The sequence below is a fragment of the Phragmites australis genome, chromosome 6 (genome assembly GCF_958298935.1).
Source record: "Phragmites australis chromosome 6, lpPhrAust1.1, whole genome shotgun sequence".
Classification (NCBI taxonomy): Eukaryota; Viridiplantae; Streptophyta; class Magnoliopsida; order Poales; family Poaceae; genus Phragmites; species Phragmites australis.
In genome coordinates this window covers 41,484,880-41,504,517 of record NC_084926.1, presented here as the reverse complement: position 1 = coordinate 41,504,517, position 19,638 = coordinate 41,484,880, and the positions used below count along the sequence as shown (strand labels likewise).

The window sequence follows — 19,638 nt, the reverse complement described above, 5'->3', positions numbered from 1 at the left end:
AAATGAGCCATACCTAGACTAGAGCCGCGACACGTGGGCCGACACGATCCGACCTGTTTACCTAATGAGCCTAGCCAAGTCATACCTAAATAGGCACAGTGCCCTAGCACGACACGTCTCTCATTTGGCCACCTCTACCTATAGTATAAAAAATTGATATTTCTTTTAAGTTGTGAATATACCATATGAGTTTCATGTGTCAATTTTTTCACCAAAATATAGTGATTATGGATCTTGTTTTGTATATTAAATCATAAAGAATATAATGGTGCAAACAAATTGTTACTATAATTTACAATTTAGAGAATAGAATCAATTGAAACTTGCTAACCAAAAAGTTGAAGAATCTATTGTGCCAAACCATGTATTGACACCTCACCAATAGGCAACAGCCACGCCAAATAGTTGGCGAGCTTTTCGCCCGCCCTTGTTTCGCCAACGATTTAGCCTGCTTGCAGTTGAACGTTCGTTGGCGAGCTATTTTTAGTAGCCATTCAAGTGATAGCCCAAATGCATTAGACTCGCCAATAAATTGGTGCGGTAGGCCATGGCAGTGAACCAAACCCCCCTGTGCCGCGTGCAAAGTTCCCCGTGGCCGCACTAACTACGGATTGAGATTATCTGCAGTTGCCACTGACAAACTACAAGAGCTACAATAAAATGTATCAGAGGCACTCTATAGCCGTTGATTCGAGTGGATGGATTCGAGCAACCGCTACAATGCTGCTTCACTATCAGATGCTACAATACAGTTCGCTTTCTAGTATAATTGAATATTGTTGCTACAGTGGTCAGTGGTTAATTAATACAGAGGATTGTAGCAGTAGACTCGTATTACTGTTGAAACAGTAATTTTTGTATTAATCGTTATTAATGGAGAGGATCCGTGTCTGCTAACTGCAGCCTTGCATTGCTAACCAGACGGTCCATGGCTCCGTGCTAGGCAGTAGGGCCAGATGCCGGGTCAGTCTCACGATCCGGAATGGACTGCGGCGCCCAGCGAGTTCACATGCGAGCAAATTGTGACCCGACAGGGACGTTGCGTAGCTCCATATTTAATCTCGGTACGTTGGATAGAGTTTAGTCCTAGTGGAATAAATTATATTTCTGACGATTCCGTATAAGGTACGTGAACGAGCCAATCCATTTGGAAATTTCGTGAGATTTATGCTAGAAAGTTATGTAAAAAAATTATAAGTTAGATAAGTAAAATCATTCAATCAATAAATAAATATTAGACGTTCATAAATCTAGGTGTACTTTCATTTCCCGGGTCGAGTTTTATGCGTGGGCTTTACCCGTTCTTTCTCTAGTCTTGTGAATCCCAAGTCTCCTTGCACTGTCCGGCCGGGTTCACTGAATACGTAGCCCAGAAGAAAGAGTGTTTCCATCCTAACTTTGGATGCCCCCAGCCTCTAGAAGAAAATTAAGTAGGGCTAACCCGCGTCGTCGGTCAAAAACAGGTTCTAGCTACAAAGAGAAGGAACTGAAAAAGAAAGAAAGAAAAAGAATGAGGGACCAATTCTAGGCAGAGTTGAAAAAAGAAAAGAAAATGATTAACCTGCAAGCTAAGTGCTCCAAAAAGGCTGGTCAAGAAGTCTTCCATGCCCACTCTTTCTTTGCTGGAGTAGCGGAGTCTCTAGCCTAGTTGCAAAGGAAGAAATTAAAGTCACGGCTTAAGAATGTCTAAGTTAATCAAACGTTGTTGCACAAGCTACCACACTTGTTGAGAAAAAAATCATCATCGCACCTTAGACTGTTTGACAGAATATCGTCATATTTTTCTAAGTCTCTAACACATGGGGCCATATAAACAGAAAATAAATCCTGTTACAACTGTGGTTACAAACTAAACGACTGTCTAAGCTGATTAAATATGACTAACCTTAGACGTGGCAACATGTGGCTATAAACCAAACATGCTCTAACTACACTGAGGGGCATTTCAAACAAATCAAAGCGAGTTGGCACGTTCAGATGTAAGTTTTATATTTCTTGAGTTATTTGATCTATCTAAAACTTAAAAAATAAATTAGAAATTTATTTCTATCTAATTAAATTAAGTAGTAATTAGAAAAAATACATCCCTACATGCTCCTTTTCACCTCTAGCCGTGTAAGCATGTAGCGTATTTTCTTGACTCCACACTTGAAGTTTTGGACCTGATGACACTCGTCACCAAAGGGGTAATTGGTTAGCTGCACGAATAGATCCTAGTTTTGTAAATGCATATAATTTCATAGAGAAACTTGTTTAGTTATTCGTATGTACGATTTTAGACTGGTCTAGCAGATATAAATGTATGTACACATCCTATCTAGACGGATACAGACGGTTGTATTTGTTCATGCAAGCAAACCCACTTATCAGTATGACAAAAATAATATTAATGCGAACAACCAACAAGAATCTTAACTCTTGCATCCACTTATATAATCTTAAATCCAATCAATAAAAAAAACTCGACCAATCAAATACTTTTCTCTTAAATACTCTTATATCCACTAACCTACTTCCTAATGACAACCAATCAACCCCCAATCTGCCGCCGCTGGTCGACATGGTGGGGTCATGTCGCCTGCTGGTCCTGAGCAGTGTGCACGCACGCACCCTCCGGTCTCCTTCGTCCCCCCAATTCCTCCACCACATCCGCGTGCGCTAATTCCACGGACCACCTGCCTCTCGCCTGTTTGTTTATTGGTTTCAGCTGTTGATTCGCTGCGCGACCAAGAAGAGGACAAACGTGTGTGAGAGTGCGATGTGCGCTTCCGATTCCGGTGCGTCTTCCTCTTCTCCTCCTCCTCCCTCTTCGTAAGACCGGAGGACCATTTGATTCAATGTTCCTAGTCTTCCCAGTCCTCCTCTATATATTACTACTCGTCCCAGACCATTCCCCTCGCACGCTCAAGCATTATCATCCACTCTTCTCTTCTCGCCTCGTCTCTTCTTCTGCTCGGGTGCCGCGGTGGCTACCTGCTGGTTGGATCGGCTTGAGACAGCAAGCGAAAAGAGCAACCGATCGATGGACCCATGGATCAGCAGCCAGCCTTCCCTGAGCCTCGACCTGCACGTCGGCCTGCCGCCGCTCAGCCACCACCGAGCGCCGGCGGTGGCCGCCTGGGCCAAGCCCAAGATGCTCGTCGAGGAGAACTTCCTGCCTCTCAAGAAAGACCCAGAGGTATGGATACAGAGACTCGTACAAGGCGTGCGATCGACTCTCCTTGGTGCTTCATCAGCTACGAGTAATCAGTGCGTGCGTCTAATGGATTCCGTGTGTGTTTGTACGCGCAGGTCGCGGCTCTTGAGACGGAGCTGCAGCGGATGAGCGAGGAGAACCGGCACCTGAGCGAGGCGCTGACGGCGGTGGTGGCCAAGTACGAGGCGCTGCAGGGCCAGTACACCGAGATGGCCACCGCGGCCGCCAACAACGGCGGGAACCCGTCGTCCACGTCGGAGGGTGGCTCCGTGTCGCCGTCGAGGAAGCGCAAGAGCGAGAGCCTCGACACCGCCCATGCGCCGCACCTGCACCTCCGGCACCAGGCGGCCCCCGGCGGCCTCGCGGCGGACCAGATGGAGTGCACCTCCGGCGAGCCGTGCAAGCGCATCCGGGAGGAGTGCAAGCCCAAGGTCTCCAAGCTCTACGTCCACGCCGACCCCTCCGACCTCAGCTTGGTAATTATCCAATCCTCCCAAACTGTATCGACTACTATTGATTTGCCATAATTGGAGTGTGTCTAGTTGCTAATTTGGGAGATATTCTTGCGATGTTATGATCAGGTGGTGAAGGACGGGTACCAGTGGAGGAAGTACGGGCAGAAGGTCACCAAGGACAACCCCTGCCCGAGAGCCTACTTCAGATGCTCGTTCGCCCCAGCCTGCCCGGTCAAGAAGAAGGTGCAGAGAAGCGCCGATGACAACACCATACTCGTGGCCACGTACGAGGGCGAGCACAACCACGGGCAGCCCCCGCCGGCGCAGCCGCAGCAGCAGCACGACGGCTCGGGCGCCAGCAAGAACGCCGCGAAGCCGCCGTCGCCGCAGGCGCCAGCTGCCCCGGCACCTCACCAGCCGCACCGCCAGCAGCAACAACAGCAGGACGTTCTAGCCGGCGAGCCCGTGGCGGCGGCCGCCGCGGCGTCGGAGATGATCAGGCGGAACCTGGCGGAGCAGATGGCGATGACGCTGACGAGGGACCCCAGCTTCAAGGCGGCGCTCGTCACCGCGCTCTCCGGCCGGATCCTCGAGCTCTCGCCGACCAAGGATTAACACGCAGCGGCAGCATCGCCGGAGATGTTGGTGGATTTCTTATTTTTTTCCTGCTTCTTGCAAACAAAGGTGAATCGGCCATTAGAGTTGCTGCCTGCCTGATTATCTGTTCTTGCAAATGACAATAAGAATTGCAAGAACACGATCATCAAGGGGGTCATCCAGTTAAACTTCTGGAACGTTGTATATAGCTTAGATTTACATGAGGATTTTGCTTCAAAAAAGAAAGATTTACATGAGGATTTACACGAGCGATGAAGGATCAAACCAACGGTGCTTCCTGGGGGGATATCAAGAGACTGGAGGTGACCATTTTTGGTGTGGATCTTAGATGATCATGATGGGTTAATTGTTGATCACTCGGGTGGTCAACCGATGATCGGGTGTAGCAACAGGAGTTTGCAAGTCGTAACTTGTAGCATGCAAATACAAGGAAGATAGAACGGGAAGTGTACAATCCTTGTACAAGTTGGAGAACTGTTTCGTCCATTTGATATTGAATGAAATCAAGTAACTTAGACTTACATTCAATATTTCTTATATTTTCTTGTACAACAAAAATATCTATACGTTTCTCACAGACTGGTTTGCAAAGTTGACTACAGTTAATCGCAAACAGTACAGGCTAGGCTGCTCTATACAACGTGATGGCATGCAACAAGAAACTTCCGGTCGATCTATATCAGCCATACGATGAGCACTGCATGGCCGTCTACTTTCTTCTTCACCAGGTCATCTTCTTCATTGAGTTTTCTCCATTGCAACACGCCCTCCAGCCTCTCGCCAGCCCGCTTTTGTCTTCGGTGAGGCGGTGATATCCTTGCCGCCAAATCCATGCCTGCCAACCACATCATGCTAACCTCTCTATTTTTTATTTCTTCACTTTGACTCCGGTCCATCCGGCAATCCTCTGTTACCCATTACGTCCATATAGCTCTGTCAGGTCAGCTTTCGTTCACATAAACTCTTCTGACCTAACGATGACCCTTCACCCCCTAAATCCAAATCAACCCCGCTGTGAAACTGCCCGTCACTAATCCTATCATATTTGCATAGTCATCTAATCACACCTGCTAATTTTCAGATCATGTATCTGAAATTTAGGAGATGTGTAAAAAACCCAAGGTGCGGCCTTAAACTATCAGGTGGGCCACCAACGGGCGTAATCCTCCTGGGGGTTATCCATGAAAGGGTCCACGTAGGCTGAGAGTAGCTGGACTCCGACTAACTCACCCTGCTCGTCGCTGCTATACGCCGAAAGAAGGCGACGCGAGGAGGTTGCCAAAGTACACGACCCGGAGGGTTAGGTTCGTGCGTCGCTCCGGGTTGGCCGTGGCCCACGTGCGACGCTCCGTTGCTTGCCCGCGGAGGAGGGAAGCTGGGTGGAAACGGAAGCTCGGCGCGGCGGCGGGGCTGGCTGGAGGTGCGCGTGCCCCGCAGCGCCTTGGCGGTCTCCTGGGCCCTGGCCTGGGTTAGTCAAACACGTGCGGTCGGCGGGCCCGGTCCACGCCGTGGGTCTTAAGTATTGCCACGCGGCGCCACCGTATGGTTCGCCGAGGCATCCAGGTACCGTCAGCTTGCAAATTTTTTTGGATTGTCTGCAGGTACTCGCAGAATCCAAAGTATCCTTTGAAAATATCACAGAAAAAAGAAAACGGGCGGATTACAATTAAGTAGAATTAACCTGGTTATTTTTTTGGAAAAAGAAGCACATGAGGCGACAAGTATTTGTGAATAGACGTAAATGATCGCGTATAGCCGCGGTACTATATACTACTGTATATATACCAGTTGAGTTTATGAGAGGTAAGCATTGTCACGGTTAGGGATTAAAATTTCGTTAAAATTTTAGTAAAATCTTACGAATTTCGGAGATAAATAAAAAATATAATTTTGAATTTTTTTTCTTGACACATAAGACCCACAGAGCAGAAGAAAAAAATGACCAAAATTTTGCTAATTTATGTCTTTTCGCTAGTGAAAAAAAATTGTATAACAGAATTGAAATCCTGAATTAAAATTGAGAAATACCATCCTCCCTCCGGCCGTCGCGATCCACCCTCCCTGTCGATAGGTTGTCATTCGTCACAATCCGCGCACGACTAGCCGAAACATAGGATGGAGGTGGACACCAACGTCCCACTAGCTTGCCAATTTACTGGGACTCTACTTTTCACTTCTCTTAACCCGTGCATGCGCCGTGATACACCTACTCCTTCCTAGGATTTAATTTATCGTCGATAATCACTCGGTTATCATGGTTACTAGACGAATCGGTCCACACCGCATTTATAAACCAAGCGGTTACCGACCAAATTTAAATTTAAAATTAAAAAAAAAAATTGATAAAATTTGAATGGTTTCTACTGAATTCTACCGTATTACTATGTGATTACCGCCCGCGGGTGATTTTCAGGTCCAAACATATTTGTGAACCTTGCTCCTTCCTGCTCCATCCGAGCATGGACGAGCTGAATCCCACTGCACCGAGTCGATCGGAGCTCGGTTGGCAGGTCAACCCATGAGACCTACCAAGAGTCCAAGACATGCACAAGAAGGGACAAAGCCACTGAGTGCATTGGCACGAGAGAAAAAAAATAAAATCTTAGTTATTAGCAATCTAATTTCATCTCTTATGCGCCATCCATGTCGAAACACGTGGACTATCTAGCCATATATATTGAAATACGCACTCAGGTATTTGAAGCTCTAGCTTCGTCCCTGTGCACAAGCTAGCATGCCGGTGAAGACCATGAAGTTATGTAGCTCACTTCTGCCGAACCTAGTGCCAAGAGAAATTTGTCTTCCGAATGGAATTTCCGATTCATCGGACTAGGATATCCGCTGAGAGTGTCGTCTTATGGCTTGGTTGGCCAGCTCCCGTAGCTGTCTATTTCATCGTGTGCTCTGATTGTACACATCCCTTTGAAAAATGATGCCTTCGTCGACTTCTTTTTGGGACCAGATGGAACGATCCCGTGGTCGTATACGGCACCACGTAGTTTTTAGTCAAGCGCACGACTGGAAAGTTGTGTACACAAGTCTTCGACCAGTGGCTCACGTTTGACTACGCGGACATTACTTAAAGCACCCGATGTATAATTTCCCCCCAAAAAAACATCATCACATGTTATGTTTTCTATGTATTTTATTCTGCCCCTACATACCCAGAGAGACCAGATTGACTAGGAGCGTGTAACATCGGAAGTGTAGTCACAAGCTCAACGTGAATGGGCCGCAAGAGTAAGCAAGGTAGCTATTGGTCTCATAGGGAGTCGTGGGCCTAGTTCTGTTGTCAGTTTCGCATGTCGGCCTGGAGGCCCTGTTGAGTGTTCGACAACCGGCGTTGTTAGGGCACGAACTAGGTGCTTAAATTGCTTAAATAAGTGTTAAACACATATATAATAATAACATTTTTTAATAAAATAAAGACTATATAGTTTAAATATAGTTAATTATCTTATTAATACTAATATAAATAGCGGTGTTTGAGTAAGTATCTCTACCTTCGTCTAAGCACATGTAACAATACCGTTGAGAAAAAAACAATTTTCTTTCATAAACACTCAAGCAAAGCTCTCATAGCAGCTTCCTAGCTAGAATCAGTAGGAGCTTTACCAAGCAGCAGCTTTCAATTTTTAGCTTACTGAGTGGAATCTGTGGAAGTGATTCTCTGAAATGAACTAGGAGCTAGAGAGCTGAAAAAACAGTTTTCCCTTGATTCACTTCCCGTATAGAATCACTTCTTCCACATAGTTTATTCTAGAGAATCACTTTCAATCATAGAATCACTTCTCAAAAGAATCACTCTCCGCAAAAAAATTGAATCAGGAAGATCTTTATCAAACAGGCCCATAGTAAGCCGAGGATTGAATTCTGTAATGGCATCGTTGAACTGAATGGAAAACCGAGACCGTGAGATCCTGGTGGTAGCTTTCTTCCCCTGTTTGAAAAGGTTTAAAAGCGGTTTTCTTTGAAAAAAAGTTAGAAGTTATCTAGATGACTGGCTTTTAGTTCCGGTTTTTTATGACTTTTGACTGGCTGAGAAAGCGGATGTGACTGAAATAAATTAAAAATTGAGAAGTAAAGTAAGACAAATTTTTCTAATTTTTAGTATGCTGAGAAGATAAAAATTTATTATAAAAATTGACAACTAAAATTTAACCAATATAATTACTTCATTAGCTAGTCAGAAGCTAAAAAGCCGAGACTTCTGCTTCTCCTTTCCCTTCGTATCAGATCCGATCGGGTTCGTTACAGGCCAGCCCAATTAGCAACTGCGTACCGGATCTCAGAAAAGGAGAACTAATGGGCTCAACACCTGTGGCTTGCGGCCCAATTCTCTCTTCTCATCTTGCCTTACAAAATTTCGTGTTTGGAAATGGCGGAGAGTGCATATTGCTCAGCCGAGAAGCCCATTGGGACAGCCCAAGTGGCAGCTCATGGCCCAAAAAGTGCAAGAAGAAAAAGCGTGGTCGGCAGGATTCGAACCTGCGCGGGCAGAGCCCACATGATTTCTAGTCATGCCCGATAACCACTCCGGCACGACCACTTTGATGTCTCTGTGTCAGAAACATATGTTAAATCATATATTAAAACGAAATCAACGAACCTCCGTTGATGTAATCTGTTTGCTCGTGTGAGACCCTCGGTGTGAATTTCGTTAGATCCCTAATGAAAATAGGGTTTCCCGAGTAAGAAAAAAGAATCAACGAGATGTGATTCCTGTACTCGATCGATACCGATCCGTGACCTTATTCTTTGCAGCGAAAGAACATCAGAGGCCTGGGCAATCAGACGCCAGCTTCGTGCACCTCTCGCCCCGCGAAATCGCCGGCTTTATGTCATGCTCAAATGGGTTAGCTCGACGAGACGAGAAATCTGATGGACCGATCGAGCAGTGCACCGTTCGGACACTACTGACCAAACGGGCAAACTCTACATGTGCCGACCTGTTCTAATCCATCAGCAGCAGCGGATCGACATCGGATGTGCTCGCTCGATCATCAGATCACAGCCATGCACTCGCAGACTCACCCCACCGGCAAGTCACCGCCGACGCCGACGCGTCGCCTGCATCGGCGGCCGGTCGATGATGAACAGAGCGCGTGTAATTAATCGTTCTTGGCCGCTTGCTCCGGATCTGATTTGTCGCGGGGTCCCTGGCGGGGCTGGGAGGGGCCATGGGACACGACACTTGCCGCACTCATGGCCATGCTTCTAGCGGCGGATTCAAAGGTGCAGCAGGGGTTCGAGCCTCCCTACTGCTCTTTGCGTCATGAAGCCCCCTTCGGCCCTTTCTTCATTTTTTTACAAGAGAAGTAGAAGAGGAGAAATGGTGTGGGGAAGGAAGACAAAAAAAAGAAGATGAACCTCTCTTGAATTGCTTGCTGGCTCTGTCACTGCATGCTTCCAATCGGACGGGTCGTTTTCGTTGGAGCAGTCTCCGGCGGGACCAGCACTGCATCGCCGATCAATGATTTGAGAATGGAACAGTTGCAGCCTTGTTGCACGGTGGACCCTGCTATGACACATGATACGGCCCCATGTCGAACCTGTGTTCTTCTTACCAAGTGTGTCAAATTGGATACAGGCTACAGCCATGCTCTAGTAAATATGAGTTTGATCTCTGTATAGAATGCCTGCTTCGGAATTTGAAGGCTTAAATAAACAAGAGGGGTCGTCTCACATCAGAACTCGCCTTAATATAGGAAAATAGTGTGATCGGCTGTTCGGCAATCTATCCTGATGGAATGGAATGTTGTTTTCCCGGGCAGTTGGCACAGTCCGGCAACAGGAACACGACGATGTGTCTCGTGCCCCCATCGTACTAACGCCATCTCCGTTGCCGCCCCGCCTCGTTTGTTCTCTGCACTCCAGTACTCCACTCCACACGCCACGCCACGCCACGCCGCGCGCCATCCCTTGCTCTAGCACGCGCTCGCGATGGCATCCGCCGGGGACGACATTGCCGAAGCAGAGGCGGCCAGGAAGAGCGCGAAAAGGATCTCGGACTTTCTTGGCGACAGCGACGGCGACGAGGCCGCGCCGCCGCATCCGGAGACGCCGCCGCGGCTGCGGCTCCCGAGGTTCACCTGCGCCAGGATTCGGTTCGGCAGGCTAGGCAGGAAGCGCGGCGGCAGCAGCGGCGAGAAGTGCGAGGAAGCGTCGGTGGACTCCTCGGGTGCGTTCGTGGTCTCACTTTGTCAGGGGTTCTACTTGCGCTATTGACCGATCGATCTCTGAACTCGCCGTCCATTGCAGGATGGAAGCCAGCGGGGAACAGCAGCGCTGGCACGTCGGCAGAAGCCGGCATGGGGCTGAGCATGCTGCTCTTCCTCTCCAGGACACGCGTCGAGCTCAACAGGATGGCCGAGGTGCGCGCGGAGATGGAGACGCTCCTGAAGGAGATCAGAGATGAAGCCAGCAAGATGAAGAGCGCGGATCACGTCCTCGTCACGCCAAGAACCTGCAATCTTCAGTCGTCGTCGGCTGCCTCGTCAAGCTGCACCTCGGATACGAACACGAACTGCCTGGAGATCGCGCGTCGTGAGACCAAGCCGTCCGAAGACGAGAGGTGCGCGAGAATGCACGTGCTGGAGTTGGAAGACGATCCCGAGACAGAGCGCCAACTACTCGAGTGCAAGTGCAACGCCGACCAAGAAACTTCCGAGGTACAAATACTTCTCTGCATACATCATCCGCAACGGAATCGATACATTTTGAATTGCTGATCGCGTACGCGTGTTTTTGTAACCGTTCGATCCAGTCATCGTCCGACGAGGAGTTCATTGAGCTGGATGGAGGGCGCTTCCGCGGATGCGGCGGCGGCAATCCCGGGCGAGACGCTGGAGACGATGACAGCGGTAACGAATCGTGGGATCGGCGTGACGGAGTCTCCGCGATCGAGCTGGAGAGGAGGCTGCACGAGCTCCTGCACCGGAGGAACAGGGCGCGGATCGAGGAGCTGGAGTCGGCGCTGCGGCACGCGAAGCGGAAGCTGGTGGAGAAGGAGATGGAGGCGCGGATGTGGCAGGACACAGCTGCACTCGCGCTGGGGCAGCCGCCGGTAGCCGAACAGTGACTCTTCCCAGTGACGAGCGAAGTCGCGCCCCCCTCGTCTCCTTGGTTGGTTCAGTGCTGACTTGCAACAAGTCGTGTATATTAACAGTGCACACTTAAGCTCCTCTAAGTTCTAAGATAATTTAACCACTTGACGACAAAGTAATACAGTGTGATGGAGTGATGCCGTGATGGTGCGATACAGTGTGACATGTGACACGCCAACACCTTCTTTTGTGCTAAGGGCATGTTTGGTGGTGCTTCGACTCTAAATTTTTTTAAGCTAGTCATTCTTAAGATATGTTTGGTACAGTTTTAAGTTCAAGATACAGATTGAATTTGAAGTTTGTACGTTAAAATAAAGTGTTTTAAACTTTTATTTTTAATTAAAATAAAAATCAGATAGCTTAATTAAATATCTTTAATCGACCTACTGTTCTAGATACAAGATTTCTTGAAATTAGATTTGCCTAGCTTCAAAAAATCTTGAATTTAGAGTTGTACCAAATAGAGTCTTAGTTTTAAAATTTTTTAGAGCTAGAGCTATTGACAGATTAAGAATATTTGGTTTAGACATCTTGTTTTTTATTTTGAACCAAAAATAGATATTTAAATTATATTTTTATTTCATAAAATATAAATCCTACATAAATTTCGGAGCTGAAGCTCTGCCAAACAGGTTCTGTGCGGGAGCTTTGCTTTCACGGCATGCGCGTACAGAGTTCGGCCCAAGGTTTACAAATTCGTTTGGCATTCAAAAACCAGAACCTAACGATTTTCCGAAATTCACAAATATTAGAAAATTTGGTCAAAATTCAGTGAGAATTGGCCAAATTCACTCGATCAAATTTATAAATCAGAGATAAATTTTGAACGAATCGACCATTTGGTAACCGACCAAATTCAATCGAAAACCAACCGAATTCAACCAAAAACTGATCGCACTTTCTGCATTTCCTGCATTTTGTTTATGATTGAAAATTGTTTGAATTCCATAAAAAATCGTTCGGTTTTATGGAATTTCAGTAAAGTTCAAGAAAAACAGAAAAAATAGCTCAACCTTGTGAAATCGATAACTAATTCATCTAAGCTTTAAATCAAGTGAAACAAATTTTGTGGGTTTCCTTGTAAGTGATCTACATGATAAAAATATTTATACTCATGAAAAAGTTGTATATTTTCTATGAGAAAATATACTTGCTAAACCTAGTTAAATGCATAGTTAATTCTTTGCTAATCCAAAAACCATGAAACCAATTTAGTTACTCTTCTTACATGATCCTATGTATTTTAAAAATACATAAACTCATGAAATAGTTATTGTAATATGCAGGATTGAGTAAATGTGTTGCAACTAGATTAATTCATAACTAACTTGTCACACCTCCAAAATCAGTGAAACTATTCTTATTAGTTTACTTATACTATGCTTTATGTAATAAAAATAATGATAGACATTAAAAAGTTAATTACAATATTGTTTCTTAACATGTTCACTTTATGCTTGTGAACTTTGTAAAAATCATGGAGAAACTAATATAACTCTAAATGAAGCAAAACTAATTTTATAGTTCCTCTTAAGCTACACCACACACAAGAAAAATATGTTTTTACATGTTAATATTTTCTTTAATATGAGTTAATAAATGAGCTGCACGTTTCAACTTTTTTTTTTTTCAAACATTCTCCTAAATTTTTTGATGCAATGACATTATTTTTGAATATTTTTTCACAGAAGGTCTTAGAATTGTATATAGTATTTTTATGATTTTTTGTGACTTTATATATATATTTTATTTTTTTGAATTTAAATTAAAAAATTGGTCGATTCCAAAATTTGGTGCGGACCGAATTGACCGAATATCGTGAATTTTGGAACCTGGCTTCGGCCGTAGAGAGGAGTAGGGATGAAAATGGAATGGTAAAATCCCGAACCGACCAATATCGTTTTCTATTTTTTTATAGTTTCCGATATCTTTATAACTTATATAAATCTGAACTGATTTTGAACCGACGAATATGACAACAAAATAAAAAACAATCTAGCCTGATTTTCGATCGTACTATCAAAATACCATATTTCTGCAGAAATTTCTGAGTAAACTCTGAATAATTTCTCTTTTTACAGACTTAGACCATTCTAATTTTTATAGGTCTCGACTCCATACAAGGCAAGATGCTTAAAATAGTAAGATGGCTAGTTGCACCTTAGTCATTTTATATATTTTTGTATAATAGATGATTTATTTGTAATTTTTAGGTTATAATACATTTTGTGGTACTTATGAAATAATTTTGTACTGTGATATCAATATATTAAATGTATTATAAATTATCTAGTACGAATATATTGTATCTTATATGATTGAGTTAAGATTCATTCGAGTATTTAAGTTAAGACTAGTGTTATTGAATGGACGAGTTATGAGTTATTTTGTTGTATAGTTGAGTTACGTATCTCGATAATTGTGTGGACACTTGCCGTTTGAGTTATGTTGTACAGGGCATTGTTTTCTATCTAAATTATTGGTTCCCGACGTGTTTCCATTCCGATGGTTTAGTTTTCTACGATTTTGATATCATAATCGTTTTCAATTTTAATTCTAAAAATAAATATAAAAATAAAATTGATTTAGGACATTTTTCTATCATTTTCAACGTTTTCATCCCTAGTGAGGAGGAGCTGCCACTTGCCAGTGTGGGTTCGGTAGCAGGCTGCGCCCACAGAGAGGCCCACATGGCATCGTATCCAACTACGCGAAATCTGGCCCAGTTCTGGCCCAACACGCCGCCGATTGAGGCGATTCGGGGCGTGCTGGGTTCGCCTCCTCTTCCTTCCGATCGTGGGCAACGAAAAACGCATCATCTCTCTCTCTCTCTCTCTCTCTCACCAACCGAGCGCGAGCTCGTGCGGCTGTCCCGAGGAAACCGAGGAGGGGGTAAGGAAGCCTCCGTCTTGAAGCATCCAATCCAAGGCTTCCACTCCACCGCCGCCGCCGCCGCCGCCGCCACCGCCGCCTACTCCTCCCCGACCGCCGCAAGATCCATCCGGGTCGGCTATTTCTTGGTAAGCCTCCAGGCCCTGGACTCAATTTCGTGTTCCCCTAACCCGTGGCCAACCATCAGCTCGGGTTCCATCCGATTCCCGCGCGCCACGCCTTTTCCAGCGCTTGGATTAGAATTAGATCGGCGATCACAGAAAACCGTGCCTGCTAGGGCGGGCTGCTCCGCGAAAGCTCGTCTTCTTCTTCTTCGGAGCTAGCCTTTTGCGGCCTAGGGGAAGTCGTGCGCGCGCTCGTATACTGCCAATTCGGCCTCAGGCGCAATAAAATATGTTCCTTTTTCGCCGTGGCCGGCATCCTCTTGTGCACAAATGCCTTTTGTTGAAGTGAAATGCTGATTTTTTTGTTAAAGACGCATGCTGCCGAGGAGCTTTATCAGTGTATTATGGTTGCCATCAACCTAAGAACCTTCAAAATAGTTTGCTACATGATCCTCATACAACAAAAACAACGAGCCTTATACCATGTCAGTGAGTATCTGGGCTCTGAGGGTTGCTTTGTACCTTTGCCCACAAAAAAATTGTGATTGTCTTGTTCAGTATAGTTTTGTGGACTTGTTTATTGACTAAGCCATGTCATAGCTAGTTTTTTCTCCAAGAAAAGATTGCAAGGTAGCAGTTCAAACGAAGTACATCATGAATGCATGATCCCGTAGTGCGAGTGCATATGCTTGGTTTCAATGTTGCATCTTGTTAGTCTGAGTCAAGATGAAGATTTAACTAGGCTTATAACTGATATTGTCTTTTCCTTTATTGATTGTCACATTTATCGAAAACGTGAGTGCAATTATTTTTTCTAGTTGTGATTTATGTTCGAGTTTCTAGTATTGTACTCTCTGCCTTTTCTGCATCATTTAATATACGTGCTCTTGTTTCTCGTATGCTAGGGAGCAGAAGGGGTTAACCTTGTGGTTGGCAAGTATGGTAAGTTCTTTAGCGGAAAATAGACTTTTACCAACATCTATGAAGTTTTCTTTCATCTTTTCACATAGTTCAGTTTATGGGTCTGAAGGATTTTACCAACATCTATCAGCTGTGGAATCATGCCTAGTATATGCCTTCAGCCTTCTTCCACTTGGAAGTAGCACCACCAGTCTTGCAATGTCAATAGATTGTACCTTTAGGTCCTTTTTTATTTTCATATTAATATTGCCACTTATTTCATTTGGTAAGTCAGCTTCTAGAATGTCTCTCTTTATCTGTTTAAGTCGATTATAACTTTTGTCAGTGATAATTTGTCCTTCTATTTTGCTGAACCACACTGTGCTGTCGTAATACATTTCTTTGTCACAATCAGTATTTTGAAGGATATGGTTACCGCGGAAGTACTTTTGAACAGACATATCGCTGCTACCCTGCATCTTTCATTGACAAGGTTTGTTAACTTTCTGTATATGAGGTTCCATGTGTGTAGGCTTCTGATACAATATTGGAATAGCTATCTGTTTGGTTTAGGTCTTTATTTTCTACTTGAAAGTTTGTACCAAATTAACTTCTCTCAATCAATTGAGTATTGCTCCTCATGCTCTACCCACTTTCATGGAGCATATGAGATAGATGCTTGTCATGTAAAACCATACCTGATTCCTTGTTTACATGCAACATTGCTTTTGTCCTACTGTCCTACTCAAGGTAGCATATGTTTTCAGCTTCCTTGACTTGGTAATGTTCATTTTTAAGACTGTTTAATGATGAGCACCTTTGCCACGTAACCCAGCTTTTGGTTTGAATCAAGTAACATGTTAAACTATCAATAACTGAGCTTTAGCAGTGACTATTGGCATATTTTCAATGGTTCTTGTTTTTGTAAGGAAAGTATTCATGTCAGTATATTCTTTTAAGCTAGCCATTTTGTAATTTCCTCGAATAGCATCCTGCGGTAAATTCTGTCAACATCTAAAATGCTATAAGAATTACATTTGAAGATTAAGGATGTAATTTTGCATTCTTGGAAATCTATTCTGAAAGATCCTTTGTTTTTTTTTGCAGCCACAGCTGGAAACTGGTGACAAAAGTATGCTTTCTGTTCGTTCCCCATCTACTTAAGTTACCTTTTGCAGTTTGAGTGATTATTTCTTTGTTTCTTTTTCAGTAATTATGCCACCATCAGCTCTGGATCGTCTTGGTAAGTTAGGAGTGTTAGAATACATCTCTTTTCTTAGACAAGCAAGATTATTATTCATTCTACTATCTGATTAGCAATTTTTCCCATGCACTCATTTCACATTATGTTCTCAAATATGTTTGGTTCATCTGCAGCATCTCTGCATATTGAATATCCTATGCTGTTCGAAGTTCACAATGCAGCAGCAGAACGGACATCACACTGTGGTGTCCTGGAGTTCATTGCAGAAGAAGGAATGATCTACATGCCATATTGGGTAGGGGCAGATTTAGGATGTCGCTGCACTTCCTTTTATGGGATATCATCATATCAGTAATGCTAACTCTATCTACTAATCAGATGATGCAAAATCTTCTTCTGCAAGAGGGAGATATGGTGTTCATAAAAAATGCCAACCTCCCAAAGGGCACTTATGTGAAGCTGCAGCCTCATACAACAGACTTCTTAGATATTTCAAACCCCAAAGCAATGTTAGTATTGTTTTGAAAAAAACTATTTCTTTTCCTAGCAAGAATATAAGATCCCTGATGAACACTAACGGTCCATATATGTCATTTTCTTGCAGCCTGGAGAAAACTTTGCGAAACTACTCTTGTCTAACTATGGGTGACAGCATTATGGTAGCGTATAATAACAAGAAATACTACATTGATATAGTGGAAAGCAAGCCTTCCAATGCTATAAGTATTATTGAGACTGATTGTGAGGTTGATTTTGCTCCACCACTTGACTATAAAGAACCTGAGCCACCAAAGCCTGCTGTTCCACCAAACACAATGCCCGCTACAGGTAACACCTACGTTTTGTACTTTCATATGTTACTGGATGCGGTTACTATTGTTCGTCTTTTATTTTTGGCGAGAAATATCATTCCTCAAAATCTCTTGCCGTTCGTTATTAAGAAAATATATGTCGTTATTGCAGAGGCTGCAGTTGAAGAAGAACCAAAGTTCACCCCCTTTTCTGGTTCAGGAAGGCGTCTGGATGGGAAGCCTTCTAAAGATAAGGATGTGCTAGCCTCATCCCCTGCAAAGAGGCAAGCTAATGCGACCAATGGTGTGCAGCCCTCAACAGCCTCCACATCACAGAGCAGTTCGTCCCGCAAAACCACAGGAAAGCTTGTCTTTGGATCTGGTGGAAGTCAAGCAGATAAGGTTGGTATTTAGCAATGACCTTGTGGCAACTATCTAGGAAACTCAATTAGCATCTGCATTTTTTTCCGAGCGCTAATTTAGGTCATTTCAGATAGGAAAAGTCCAACTGTGGCCCCCTAACTTTTGCGTTGGTTTAAATTTGGTCCCTCATCTCTTATACCAGTTATCTTTGGTCCGCCATCTCCTGAAACCGTTCAACATCAGTCCCTGCACTCCTTCCATGGTGGTTTTGCACACATGGCATAGCTAGGTCAGATCCGGCGTGGCACTCCTATTTTACTTTTACTCACCTCCCTCTCGATGTCTCTCTGTACCCAACTCATTTTACCCCTTGTTGGTCGAAACCCTCGCTGAACTAATCCCGCCACCGTGTGCTCCTAAATCCTGTCGTCCATCAATGCTGCACCATGCCTGGGTGGCAAGCGTGGATAGACACTGCTCACTGCTCAGCACACGCGGAAAGGTTAGTGATTCATCCATGCGTGTGCTGAGCAAGGGCCATCTAGAAGACCATTGCAAGGACCTTGGAGTGGTACTGATGCATTGGTGATTTCCTGGCAAGAAGTTGAGCAATGGATTGAGAGTGCTAACTGACGATAATGCCTGCCAAAAAATGTCTGATGATAACTGCCAAAAAATTTAACTGAGCAATGGATTGAAGATGCGGAGCCTAGTCCGGCACTGGAGCTCACCGTCAACCTTGCGGGTTTGGGAGCTGCAGGAGGCGCGAATGGCGGGGTTGCAGATGGTGCAAGTGGGGTGTTGGGGGGGGGGGGGAGGCTGGGTAGCGGGTTCAGGTTGCGTGGCTGGCAGTATTGGTGCGCCGCTCTGCGATTTGAGAGCTGCGGGCAGTGCTCAGGTGGGGATTGGGAGATAGGCATTTCAGCATTTGTGTGTGAGAGAGTACGGGAGGGAATGGACTAATAGGACCGGTGACTCAGCATGCCACGTAGGATCCTAGTCAGACAGCCACGCGTGCAAAACCACCATAAAAGAAATGCAGGGACCGATATTAAACGGTTTCAGGAGATGAGGGACCAAAGATAACTAGTATAAGAGATGAGAGATCAAATTTAAACTGACATAAGAGTTGGGGGACTTTTTCCTTCCAGATACCTGGAACGATCGCCTTACAGGCTTCGAGCCTTTGATGTGGTGTATCACCAAGTCCATAACATTTTTGTCATTCAATGTGTAGGCACCTGAAAAAGAGGCCAAGGAGGAACCGAAGAAAGAAGAACCGAAATTTGCAGCATTTACGGGAAAGAAATACTCATTGAAGGGCTGAATAGCCGGATAATGTATTCTTGGTATTTCCAAAGACAGGCATGATAATGTATTCTTGGTATCATCGATATGCTACTGATTATTTATCCTGACTCCTTAGGGTGGACTAGTGGCATCTTGAAGTTCGCCTTTTTTTTACTCCTTTCAACTATGATCGTTTCGTCAGCCACAGTGGAGCTACTGATATGTAAAGCTCGTTTGTAGCATAACACGCCATCATGCACATAATCGTTGTTAATGCACCAGATTGCGTAATTAACTTAAAAAAGACTTCGCAATCAGCTGCTGTGCTCATACATGTTGTATCTAAGAGCTGCCACTTGATCAATTTAATAATAACGATTATGGTATATAGCATGTATTCAGATGTTGTAGATGGATATTATCACTGCCAGAAGATGAGAATGCCCATTAATTTGGCTGTGTTCTCCTATTTATCACCTGAACATTGCTCAATAGGTGTTTGGGCACGACAATGCCGTGTCATCACCACTTAGCCAACGCAAACATTGTGAGCGATCACTTCTGCTTTCCCCGAGCTGTCGATGCCGGCCGGCTGCGCGAATCGAGCGCACTGTCCTCTGGTCGAGCCGAAGGCACGTTCGTGGAATTCACAGCGCCGCGTGGGCGGGCCGGCGCCGACGTGGTGGAAGAAAAGAAAAGAAAAAGGCGCAGCCGCGCTT

The 19,638-nt window shown here is 44.7% G+C and overlaps 3 protein-coding genes and 1 non-coding gene across 4 annotated transcripts; 3 read left to right on the top strand and 1 right to left on the bottom strand.

Annotated features, from left to right (window-relative positions):
• Positions 1-2,751: 2,751 nt before the first annotated feature.
• On the top strand, positions 2,752-4,790 carry LOC133922539 (WRKY transcription factor WRKY71-like). The gene is made up of 3 exons (XM_062367909.1): positions 2,752-3,178; positions 3,292-3,672; positions 3,778-4,790. The coding sequence occupies exons 1-3, from the start codon at positions 3,023-3,025 to the stop codon at positions 4,264-4,266; spliced, it is 1,026 nt and encodes a 341-aa protein (XP_062223893.1). The 5' UTR covers positions 2,752-3,022; the 3' UTR covers positions 4,267-4,790.
• Positions 4,791-8,736: 3,946 nt separating this feature from the next.
• On the bottom strand, positions 8,737-8,818 carry TRNAS-AGA (transfer RNA serine (anticodon AGA)). The gene has a single exon. It is a non-coding gene; the product is annotated as a tRNA-Ser (tRNA).
• Positions 8,819-9,862: 1,044 nt separating this feature from the next.
• On the top strand, positions 9,863-11,521 carry LOC133920683 (uncharacterized). The gene is made up of 3 exons (XM_062365280.1): positions 9,863-10,450; positions 10,531-10,940; positions 11,036-11,521. Exons 1-3 carry the CDS (start codon positions 10,213-10,215, stop codon positions 11,348-11,350), a joined length of 963 nt encoding a protein of 320 aa, XP_062221264.1. The 5' UTR covers positions 9,863-10,212; the 3' UTR covers positions 11,351-11,521.
• A 2,673-nt stretch (positions 11,522-14,194) lies between these two features.
• On the top strand, positions 14,195-19,077 carry LOC133922538 (uncharacterized). The gene is made up of 10 exons (XM_062367908.1): positions 14,195-14,395; positions 15,277-15,313; positions 15,687-15,764; positions 16,379-16,403; positions 16,482-16,514; positions 16,649-16,770; positions 16,854-16,984; positions 17,080-17,303; positions 17,439-17,668; positions 18,867-19,077. Exons 2-10 carry the CDS (start codon positions 15,311-15,313, stop codon positions 18,954-18,956), a joined length of 936 nt encoding a protein of 311 aa, XP_062223892.1. The 5' UTR covers positions 14,195-14,395; positions 15,277-15,310; the 3' UTR covers positions 18,957-19,077.
• The last annotated feature ends 561 nt before the right edge of the window (positions 19,078-19,638 follow it).